This window comes from Onychomys torridus, chromosome X (genome assembly GCF_903995425.1).
Source record: "Onychomys torridus chromosome X, mOncTor1.1, whole genome shotgun sequence".
Taxonomy (NCBI): Eukaryota; Metazoa; Chordata; class Mammalia; order Rodentia; family Cricetidae; genus Onychomys; species Onychomys torridus.
In genome coordinates this window covers 79,733,214-79,745,979 of record NC_050466.1, presented here as the reverse complement: position 1 = coordinate 79,745,979, position 12,766 = coordinate 79,733,214, and the positions used below count along the sequence as shown (strand labels likewise).

The 12,766-nt window shown below is 37.2% G+C and overlaps 1 protein-coding gene across 1 annotated transcript; it reads left to right on the top strand.

The window, feature by feature from the left end:
• Window positions 1–11,005: 11,005 nt before the first annotated feature.
• LOC118574686 (melanoma-associated antigen B18-like) lies at window positions 11,006–12,043 on the top strand. Its single transcript, XM_036175609.1, has one exon. The coding sequence runs from the start codon at window positions 11,006–11,008 to the stop codon at window positions 12,041–12,043; it is 1,038 nt and encodes a 345-aa protein (XP_036031502.1).
• Window positions 12,044–12,766: the final 723 nt, after the last annotated feature.

Here is a 12,766-nt window from a genome sequence, read left to right as displayed (position 1 = left end):
GAAAAATATTTTATTTTATTTTTATTTTTTTACTAGTATGAACATTTATGCTGTGTGGTTTCCTGAAACTAATTTTAATTGCCTTTCAAAGACAAAGAGCTTTCTTTTTACTTTTTAAATTTAATATATGTATAAATTTCTTTTGTTATGAATAAAAGAGAGGTTCAATTTCAATCAAAATTTTCTTTAACCTACTTAGCTTTTATAATTATGTTGTTTATTTATAATTTTATTTTTTCTTGTTTTGTATTGTTTGAGAATTTCATATATGCATATAATGTGTTCCACTCTTATTCCTTCCCTCACAGTGTGGGGAGGCCCTAAAACAGCTTGACCACACAACTGCCATACACAGTTTCTGGCAGGCAACCCCAGGACCCAGAAAGAGCCCCTAAGAGAAGATACCTGAGATTCCAAACATTGCCTATACTCCTAGACTAATGTCAGCCAATCAGGGTCCTGAACCCTGGAATTCCCCTCACCCCAACCTCTGGTATGATAAAAACCCCACCCTGCCTGGGCTCTCTGCTCTCAGTGCTGAATCAGACAAACAGTCCAAGCTCTGACTTTGAAAATTAATGCTCTCTACTTTTACATAAGGGATTTGGTCTCTGTGGTGGTCTTTTGGAGGACCCTGCAATTTGGGCATAACAACAATTCTTCTCCTACCCCAGCCACTACTACGCTATGGTGGGTTCCTGGCATGCGGGCTTGACCTGCAGCATGGCGGGAATGAGGCATTTGCAAGCTGCACATTACACTGTGTGGTGGATTTAGCCCTTGCTAGTATAGACCAAAAAGAAAAAAAAAAGGTTTTTGGGCTATATGCTACTTTGATAGAAGCATAGACCCACTGCTTCTGAGAGTTGATAGTATACATGGCTCCCAGATCTAGAGGTGGTGGTAAATTTACCACCACCATGTTGGGAAGCTTAGGTGGGCAGAAAATGCTACAGTTTAAAGCAATAGATTCATAATAAGAGAGATTCAGATGGGATAAACCTCTAAATGGTTACAATGTGTGTAAAAATGTACATAGACTTGGAAGAGAGAAAAAAAAGTAATGTATGCAGTTATATAAAGAAATAGTTTTAAAAAACAAAGTCTTAGCCAGGCGGTGGTGGCATACACCTTTAGTCCTAGCACTTGGGAGGCAGAGGCAGAGGCAGGCAGAACTTTGTGAGTTTGAGGCCGGCCTGGGCTACAGAGAGAAATCCAGGAAAGGTGCAAAGCTACACAGAGAAACCCTGTCTAGAAAAACCAAAAAAAAAAAAAAACCAAAACAAAAAACAAACAAACAAAAAACAAAGTCTTTAAAGAGAAAAATAAGCCATGTGAAGATGGATATCACACAGAGAATCTGGATTGTGTTGTCTTTGGAATTTTTAACTGCAGAAAGACAATTGATTGTAAAGGCTGCTCAATTAAAACAATTTGTATATTTTAAAAGTAGCTTGACTTCAAAATTTGGATCTAAGGGTATTTGGTTTTGGAAAGGAGGCTCTGCTTTTGTTTCCACAGAAAGCAAGAGGCTACGGATTTGTTCCAGATTAAGATCCATCAGGTTTGACCAGCCAAGACCCCCTCAAAGGTCTCCAGTGACACCATGGCCCAGATGACCCAACATCCAGAATGGTTTCAAGGCAACTGACTCAGACAATATAGCCTCATGGACTACCCCATAATCATAAAATTTTCTTTATGTCCCCATAAGAATACAGCAATAAACAGCCTAGAAGACTAAGCCCACATTCCCAAAAATTAGATTATGAATGTTTGTCTTTGTTTAGATTGTTGGTTATAAATTATTATTGGTCATAGTCAATATCTTTCTAAAAGAAGAAAGGGGAATATGATATACAAATGTAGGATATAGATATGACAGGATAAAAGAGTAGATTATTGAACCTACATTTAAAGAGCAACTTGTTTAAAATGTTTTATATTGCTATGGATTTTAGCTTGTTGATACAAGTTTAAACTTAATTTTGCTATACTGTATATATATATATATATTTCTACTCTCATTTGAGGTATTATGTTTATGTAACTCATTTAGATTGTAATAGATAATTAAAAATACAGATTACTAATTAGTCTTCTATGATAGTCAAACTTATAGTTACATTAACTTTTCTAGGTATATATAGGTATAATTCAATTAGGTAGGTAATCTTCAAACACTTCAAAGACCTACAGAATATGGCATTTAAAATGTTTTAAAAATTTAGGCTTTCTGGACAGTGAGACATGTCTGCTCTTGGCAGCACCAATTCACTTCAGAGAGGAGGATGGGCATTGAAGACACTCTATATGGAGTTTATCTTCTTCTTGGCAAAAATAGCCATTGCGGCAAGAAACTGTTCTTGCCTGGACTGCTTGATGAACTGGAAATGAAGGATCCATAGGAAGGTGACCACTGAACTTTGCTTGGCAAAATGGTCTTTCAGGTTCTTGCTTCACAGAGAAAAGTGCCAGACATTCTATAGGACACAGAGAGAAGTGACTGAGAGACTCTAGTCCTGTGAGCTGAAGACAAATTCCCCAACTTTATAGAGGAATTTTGGATGACTGTTCAGGCTGTCAGCTGTCTCTGTCTACTCTTGCAAGACTCTCCGAAAGTTGCTTGTGTCCTTCTCTTGTTTCTCAGGTAATTTTATATATATTGATGTATTTGAAGACTAGATAGTTATGATAAAAGTTAGACATGAAACCTTACACTCACAAATATAGGATAGATAGGATATATTCTTTAATTTTGTCAAATACAAATAGACTAGATATTGTAACTGTAATTCTTGCTTGATAATTGTACTGTTATATGTAATTTTACTATGTTAAAGTTAAAACCTTCCTTTTTGAAAAAAAAAAAAGAAAAAGAAAAGGGGAAGTGCTGTGGATATTGTTCTGTATAAATAAAATGCTGATTGTCCAGTAGCCAGGCAAGAAGTATAGGTGGGACAAGCTGAGAAGAGAATTCTGGGATCAGGAAGGCTGAGTCACGAGATGCAATCCTGACGTTCAGAGAGCAATATGTAAAGGCATCAGGTAAAGCCACGGAACATGTGTCAACATATAAATTAACAGAAATCAGCTGAGTTTAAATGTAAGAGCTAGTCTGAGTGATTATTTTATAAGCAGTTTTGGGGTCCGTGGTAACTCCAGCTATAATCCCCTCCCAATTTCATGTGTTTTAAAAATCAGTTAGAGATTTTCTTGTTTTTTTTTTTCCGGTCTTTTTGTCTAGTAATAATCCATTAGAATCAGTAAACATTAATTTGCATTGTTTTAACTAAACTATTTTGCTTTTCAAGACTTATTTTGTGACACAGCTCATGGTTCATGGCTGTTCTTGGTAGAGATTCCCTGTCTGCAAAGAATGTATTTTACTGTAAGTTGTTTTTTTTTTTTTTTTTAATGCATTGGTGATTGACCTGCATGTCTTTGTGACTGGGTTGGATCCACAAGAACTATAATTACAGACAGGTGTGAGCTGCCATGTTGGTGCTGAGAATTGAACCCAGGTCCTCTGGAAGAGCAGCCTGTGCTCTTAATCACTGAACCATCACTTTAGCCCCCAGGGCAAGTGTTTTATAAGTATTATTCTGTTTTCCAATATTCTCTTTCTCTCTTTCGTTCTTTCGTCCTTTCGTTCTTTCTTTCTCTCTTTCTTTCTTTCTTTCTTTCTTTCTTTCTTTCTTTCTTTCTCTCTCTCTCTCTTTCTCTCTTTCTTTCATTCATTCTTTCTTTCTCTCTCTCTTTCTTTCTTCCATTCCTTTCTTTTCTGTCTGTCTTTCTTTCCTTATTTTGCATCCTAACCACAGTTTCTCCTCCCCCTCTCCGTTATACTTGTAGTCCCTCCCCACAATCGCCCTGTCTCCCACCTCCACCCACTCCTCTGTTTCTATTCTCCCATGGATATCAACCAAACATGGCATATCAAGTTGCAGTAAGACTGAGCAACTCCCCTAGTATCAAGACTCAGCAAGGCAACCTAAAAGCCAGCAAAAGGGTCAGAGACAGCCCCTACTACCACTGTTAGGAGTCCCACAAGAAGACCAAGGTACATAAACATAACATGTTTAATGAGGGCCTGGGTCAGTTCCATGCAGGCTCCCTGGTTGTCAGTTCAGTCTCTGGGAGTCTCTATGAGCCAAGGTTAATTGATTCTGTGGATTTTCTTGTGATGTCCTTCATACTTCTAGCTCCTTTCTTATATACTTGATGATTGTTTTTCCCACTGATTCTGGTTTCTTTTGAGATTTACTTCATTTTTCAATTTTTCCTTACTTGCATCGGTGTATGTGTATGCCACATGTGTGGTATGTGCAACTGCCATGAAGGACAGGAGAGGATGTTGGAATCCCTGGAGCTGAAGTTACAGGTAGTTGTGGGTCACGTGACATGGTGCTGAGAACCAAGTTCTCTTACCTATGGAGCCATCTCTCTCATCCCTCTAGTCCTCTATTATTTTTATTTTTTGCCTCCTCAATAAAGGATATTAGAGATTCTGTGTATAAATGTGGAATTGTTTATTTCTCTTTTTAGTTATATCCATTTCTATTTTTGGATATTTTTGAAACTCTGTTATTAATAGCACACTAGATTTTTTTTGTGTTTGGTGAATTCAGTGTACTATCATTATTCAGTTTTATAATTATTGTATGTCCACTTTCCCACTGATAATTTCCGTTCTGAAACCTCCATTTCCATAATAAGAGAGCCATCTCATCTAGTTTTCTTTTGTTCATTTTATTTTCTGATGCTGAGAGTCAAATACAGGGCTTCTTCTTGCATCAGTTTTGCTTGATTATGGTCTGAGTGCTCTATAGTTTTTCATCCTTTTATCTAGGTATTGTAAAATTTAAGTGAGATATTGTAGAGAACATGCTGTTAGGACTTGTATTTACCCTGTTTTTTATAATTTGTGAGTTTTCAACATTTATTTAATGGAATTATTAATCATCTATGATTTTATTTTAAGAATTTATTGTTATTTTAAATTATGTGTTTATGTCAGTATTTGGCTCTTTGGTGCTATATTGTGTACCCTAATAAACTTGCCTGAGGATCAGAGGACAGAGCCAGCCACTAGATTAGACATAGAAGCCAGGCAGTGGTAACACACACCCTTAATCCTATCACTCAGGAGGCAGAGATCCGTCTGGATCTCTATGAGTTCAAGACTACACTGGAAATAGAGTGAGGCAGTGGTGGCACATACCTTTAATCTGAGTACTTGGAAACACATGCGCCTTTAATCCCAGGAAGTGACCACAGGGTGCAGTAAAGTATATAAGCCGTGAGGAAACAGTAACTAAAGCAGTTCAGCTGAAACTCTTCTGGGTGAGGACTTGGAGGCTTTCAGTCTGAGGATTAATGGAAACAGGACTGGCTGAGGAGTTGGTAAGGTGAGGTTGGCTGTGGCTTGCTCTGTCTCTGATCTTTTGGCTTTCGCCCCAATATCTTGCTCTGGGCTTTTTATTATAAGACCATTAGAAATTTGAACAACATGGATATGTACGTGCATCTGAATGCAGGTGCCCTTGGAGTACAGAGGAAGGCACTGGATCTTCTGGAACTGGACTTATAGGGAGTTGTAAGCCACCTGATTGATGTACATATAGAACTAAGGTCTTTTGCAAGATCAATACACAGTTTTAACCACTGACCAATCTCTTTAGTCCCTCTTTGTGTTGTTTTTAAAAAGTATAATTAATTAATTAGTTAATTGGTGTGTGTTTATGTGATTATATGTGTGTGTGTGATACAGGTATGCAGAGGTCACAATTGTGCGTAGGGTATCCTCCACAATCACTTTCTTTCTTTTTTTTGAAGCAGAGGTCTCTCCCTGAACTTTGAGTTTGCATCTTTTCATCTAGGCTGGAGAGCAGCAGGCTCCAGCAATGCTGCTGTTTGGTCGCTCCTCAGAGCTAAGGAATAGATATTTATGGGGAAGTCTGCCTTGTTGAGTAGGTGCTGGCTATGAGCTCAAGCCTTCAGCATTGCAGTGCCAGCACTTCTAACTGTTAAGCTGGCTCTCTAACCCTAGTCTGTGGTTGCATTGTTGCTTTTCTGTTTATCTCTTTTATTGTATTTATTATTATGTTTCCCCTTCTTTTGTTTTGTGAGTTAAACTTCATAGTTACAATAGCTTTCATATAAACATTAAAATTAATTCAAACAAATAGTATTACTATCATAAAATTTTAATGGGTAACTGAGAGATTATAGCATTTATATGTAATTTGTCTTGTTCTGCTAGTATAAATCATTAAAGGCTTCATTCTTAATGTAGACACTTAAGTGTCTTACTCGGTTCTTAGACATTCCTACCATATAAGACTGTTGTCTTAAACATTATTGTAAATGGATGAATCTCTCCTGCCTGCCCATTCCCAAATAACTAGTCAGAGGCTTAATATTATTTACAAAGTGTTTGGTCTATGGCTCAGGCTTCTTGTTAGCTAGCTCTTTCATTTTAAATTAACCCATTTCTATTAATCTATGTATTGCCACATGGCTGCGGCATTACTGGTCTGTTGGCATGTTGTGATTTGGGTGGTGGACTGGGCCACCTGCCCTTCTTCTGTCTGTATCTTTCCTTGGATTTCCAGCCTGGCATTATATAACCAGCTTTGCCATAGGCGAGATCATCTTCTTTATTAACCAATGATAATAACACATATTCACAGCTTACAGAGAGACCATCTCACAGCACATTACCACTTCATACATTGAAAATTTCACCAGACCATTTTATAATTTGATACCATTGATTTCACTATTTAATCAAGATAAAATACACACAATATGTAGGTAATCTTTCAAAAATGTAATTTAGTATATTCACAATGTTGCACAACTACTAACTTCTTCACTAGAAAAAAAGCCTCATATTTATTAAAAGAATTTATTAAATTACCCAAACAGTACTTCCTCATCATTCATATGAGCTAAAATGTTATTTTCCATTTTGTAGGTTTTCCTTTTATATTCACTTTTATTAACTTATTCTTTAAAAATTGTATACATGCTTATAATCCATTCTTGTCACACTCAGCACTCCACCTTTTCATCTCCCTCTTACACCTACAATGTTATCTTATGAATGAAATTGTTTTCATGATGTTTATGAAGTCTAGTTGATGCAGTTTTCTATAATTGCTCGTGCGTTAGTGTCAAATCTGAGTTTCTACATAAAACACTAGTCAACTCTCCTTAAACCGTTCTAGAAAAAGTCAAATTTGTAGGCCTGTTTCACAAAGTGGTTCTAGAAAAAAGCAATTGCTTTCTTATGTAAACTGTTTTAAGTTATATTACAAGATAAATTATTGAACTAATTTCAACAGTTACATTTATATTGGTACAAAGACCAAATAATGCTTCCTCAAGAGAAGATGTCATGTGAGCTGGAGAGATGGCTCAGAGGTTAACAGCAATGGACTGCTCTTGCAGAGGCCCTGGATTTGTTTTCTAGCACCCATATCAGTTGGCCAACAACTGCCTATAACTCCAGGGATCCTATTCTCTATGGCCTCTGAGGGTAAATGCATAAATGTGGTGCCCGTAAATACATGTAGACACATACATTTGTGTATAAAAATAAATAAATCCTAAAAAATAAAGATTTTTGAGCCAAGCTCATTTATGTAGAGACATACATCATAAATAAATTTGCATCCTTCAGTGAAGTAGTTAATAAGTAGACAGTAAAATGCAAAGATATAACATAAAGAACTGGTTAGAATTTCCTTACATTGATAAGTTAGAGGATAAAAGATATTTGGCTATTTATACATATGCCTAAGAAAAACTTTGGTAAAATATTAAACAACTATTTAGGATAAAAACTCTCAGCAAAATTGTATTAGAAGGTAATTCTCTCTTTAAAGCCACTTTTCCCTGTTATTAAACATAGATTCTTTTTTTTCCCATACAATATATCCTGTTACAATTTCCCCTTCCTCTACTTTTCCAAGTTCCCCCCCACTTCCCTTCACATCTGGATGCACTCCTTTTTTGTCTCTCATTAGAAAAGAACATGCTCATTAGAAGAGAAGTGTCATTTCATAACATCTACAATAAGCTTGACTAAATTTGAAATGTTAGAAACATCCACATTAAAGTCAAGGACAAGATGGAGATGTGTAATACCGTCTATTGTTTAAACATGAAATCCATAACAACAGTAGTGAAGCACTGAACTATGTAAGGGGCAAGAATATCAAGAATGAAATAATAAATGGTATCAGTCTCTAATTGGAAAATTCCAACAGAATCATTTTATAAAATACTGAAATTGCCAGGCGGTGGTGGCACACACTTTTAATCCCAGCACTCGGGAGGCAGAGCCAGGTGGATCTTTGTGAGTTCAAGTCCAGCCTAGTCTTCAAAGCGAGTTACAGGAAAGGCGCTAAACTACACAGAGAACAGAGAAACCCTGTCTCCAAAAACCAAAACCAAAAAAACAAACAAAACAAACAAACAAACAAACAAAAAATCCCTCAAATTAATCAGAAACCAGAAATCTGGTAAATACATTGCTAAAATCCAAAAACTTTGTCACATGAAACAAACAAATATAAGCATAATAGTAAATAACAGAGACTTATCCATAAATGAACACAACAACAATGTATAAAATCTTTTTGTAAGCAAATACAAAAAAAATTAGGGAAATGTAGTAAATAAATAAATCAGTACATTTGTTCAAAGGGAAATACCTAATGTGAAGATGTCATTTCGAAAATTGTTTACATATTTACTGTCTAATGGACAAAAAAATTGTGTCCCGACTTTATATATTGAAATTCCAACCTTAAACCACAGCCGAGAAAATTCTGCCATATATAGGTCTTTAGGCAAGTCTGTAAGGCACTTTTTTGATAAGTACTGTAGATTAAACAATCCTTATGCTCTCAGGCAAAATACAAATTTAAGATCTTAGAAAATTCCAGAAGATAAATTACCAATGACTCAAATGTGAGAAAATCATCAAATATGTTTGCCTTATTTATTACTAAACAGACATGCTAAGTGATTTAGTTTCAAGTACATTTATGAACTGCAGGTTTGGTTCCAAAATATAAAATTTGAAAATAGCTATGACATTTTGTTCTCAATTCTTGAGAAAGAGTAAGTATGGACTGAATAAGTACTTACATTTGGGCAAGTGGTCATATTCCCTGAGATAAAGACAGGTCTGTATAGCCTGTAACTGAAGAAGACAATAGAGTCAGTTGGAAGAAAATGTTAAGATTTCACTCTAAGCCTTTTCCTTGTGTGACAATGAATCTGTTCTGCTTCACTGAAGGATCTGGGTCAATGCCTTGGATTCTGTCAGTAAGATAGAGGTCATACTGAGGCAGTGCAAAGGTTTGAATTGAGGCAGTATGATTCTAGAAGCGTATAACATCTTTATTTTACTAATAGTTATTTCTTGCTGGGAAATGGCCTTTAAAATAGTAGTATATCAAATGGTAGCAGGCTAGGTACATGATGTATAAAAATAGTAAGATATCAAGTATAAGAAATTGAATGTTTCATATATAAGGAGGGTAAGTAATCTTTCATGAAAAATAATGCATAGACACACATATTTCTTAGGGGGTATAAATATATATGTTAATATAAATGGAGACAAAAATGTACAGCTCAGGTTCTTCCAATTAAAAGAGTAGACAGAAGCTTCAAAAATCTAATATCAACTGGCAAACAGAACCAATTTCATAGAGTCTTTTTCTCTTATAACCCCAAAATCTATTCTGGGATCCTGGCAGCTTCTTCATCTGTATCCAGTGTCTGAATCTGATCCAAGACTTGCAACTGGGAAACATCTCAGAACATTCTTGGAGTTGATATTTTCAAGGAACCTTTAAAGAAGTAGTCAAGATGAACATTTCCACCCTCCACCCCCTTACATGCCGTGAATGCCCAATGCCATGCAACGGTGACAACCGGCTCAAAAATCAAGAGCCCATTCCATGCTTTCATCACTGGGAAACCTCAGGTACTGTTGGCAATGCAAGATAGTCCTGGCTTCTACCTCTTTGATTAGTGATTTCTTCAGAGGAGAAAAGTGACAGATTAAAGACAACGGCATTTAGAACTTTGCCCCTGTGCTCTTTGTTACATGCGAACAGAACCCCCGCACTGTTCCTTCCCTGAACCCAACAATTAGAGACTTCCGGTATTGCAGGTGTTCCCAACTTGAGCTTATGTCTTCCTTGAAGTAATAAGGAGCAAATGAAGACTTTGATCTCAGGTTAGTGGACTCGGGTCAGCAAAGGAAAACGTTTTCTGAGGTTTACAAGAAATAAAGGATAAGATTTTGAATGAGAACTGAAGGGGCTCTCAACATAGCAACCGAGGGTAGACACAGATCTTTGCCCTTGTTATCTTCCCTTGGAGACCTTTGGGTTGTGCTACTGGGGAGTCAGGTTTCAGGGAGGTAGGACCTTGTTCTATGGTTTATGGTTTCAACTGAAGACTAATGTCTGTTTAGCCTTTATTGGCAGCTCTGGAAACCCCAGAAAGGATAGCTGGCTAGGGCCCTACTTCATTTTTCTTTTAATGGCTATTGATACAGCTTCAGAGAGCAGTAAATGGGAAATTCTGATTGCATAATGAGCTTCAATGTAAATTCAAATGGGGCATGATGATTTTAAAGGCAAATTCAGTGATCATTTCCTACTTCATGGAACCTAGACCTGCTAGCACCTGCTCTTAGCTCTAGCCTGCCCTAGGCAGGGCTACCAGGCGTCAATTGACCTCATATTTACTCTCCAATTTCCTTTAATGGGTTCTCAGGAGGGCAAACTAGCTGAGGCAAGGGCACTGTAGATTCTTAATACATTGCCGTTACAGAAGTTTATAGATGCAAGCTTAGTTTAAACAGTAAGGTGGTCTCACCATTCTTCAGATGCACACACCATCTCATCCTCTCATCCCTAGGAGCCTGCATTACTTGTTGTTTGGTTTTTACTCCGTGACCAGACTCACCATGCCTCGTGGTCATAAAAGTAAGCTCCGGGCCCGTGAGAGACGCCATCAGGCCAGAAGTGAAAGCTGGTCTATTCAAGAAGTTCAGGCCACTAAAGCAGAAGAGAGAGGGACCCCTTCCTCCCCTTCTCCCCTTTGTAGTAGTGATGTCCAGAGCATCTCTGCTGCCAAGTCACTTGGCAAATCTAAGAAGTCTTGGAGGCCCACCACTGCTTCTTTAAGTGCTCCATGCATCAAGTTGGATGAAGGTGCCAAGAAAAAAGATAAGAAGAGATCAAGCACTTCCCGGGTACTGCCCTCAACTAGTTATTCATCTTCAACCCAGAGAGATGATCTTGCAGTTTCACTGGTACTGTTCATGCTTCAAAAGTATAACAAGAGAGAGCTAATAACAAAGGAAGACATACTAAAGCAGGTCATCCCACAGAGCAAGGAGGAATTCCCTGATGTTCTTAAGAAAGCCTCTGAGCTCATGGTGCTGGCCTTTGGTATTGATATTAAGGAAATTGACCCAACCAGACACTGCTATGGCCTTGTCAGCATATTAAGTCCCATTGGTGATGAAATTATGCATGGTGAGGCAATAATGCCCAAGAGTGGCCTCTTGATGACAATCCTGTGTGTGATCTTCATGAATGGCAACTGTGTTAATGAGGAATATGTCTGGAAAGTGCTTAGTGAGATGGGGGTACATGCTGAAGTCAATCACTTCATCTATGGAAATGTCAAGCAGCTCATCACTAAAGACTTTGTGAGTGAGGGATACCTGGAGTATAGGCAGGTACGCTACAGAGGTTCTTCATATTATCAATTTTTGTGGGGTCCCCGGGCCCACTATGAAACCAGCAAAATGAGAGTCCTTGAGTTTCTGGCCAAGGTCCATAACACTGTTCCCAGTGCCTTCCCATCCTTGTATCAGGAGGCTGTGAGAGATGAGCAAGAGAAAACCCGAGCCAGATTTGCATCTATGATTCTTGTTGGTATCATAGCTAGTGCACAGTCCAATGACAATTCCAGCCATTCTTCCAACCAGCACTGAAGTCTAAAAATATTGCTTTCCATCACTTTTAAAGAGAACATTGAACCAACTAGTGGGAGCCTGAGGTGATGTTGGAGAGAAAACAGCACATCTCATATTTATAGCCTTACTCTACATGAATAATTTTCAGTTTAGCATTTCAAAGTTTTCAAAATTTACTTCTTTTAGAAACATTGAGTTAGCATCACCATCTAAGTATGTGACTGATATATGTTATACAGTCAACATCATTTATGATGCTTAATAGTTAAGAGTTTCAGTGTTGAAAGCAAATTAAGAACAATTCATCTTACTTAACTGAAATAAGAAAATGTGGCATTGAAATACACATTTTCTTAGGATAGAAAAAATTTCAATAAAATTCTTTACAACAAGAAAATGTAAAAAACGTAGTGGATGACACACTCTTGGCTTTTCTGATTCCTGCTCTCCATTCTACAAAATAAAATGAAATTAAGTTTATGTATTTTGATGTGTTTCATTCATTCAACAATGTAGGAACATAAATTATAATACAGTTAACTTCTTAATCACTGACATTTTTATTCCCCAAACAAATACTTACCAAACGTCTGTTTCTTGTAAATAGGAATGATTTTTAGGGAGGAAGAAGACGGAGGAAGAGGAGGAGGAGGAGGAGGAGGAGGAGGAGGAGGAGGAGGAGGAGGAGAAAACAATGTCAAGATGAGGAATGAGTCACTGTTTTCAAACTTTTAGAGACTA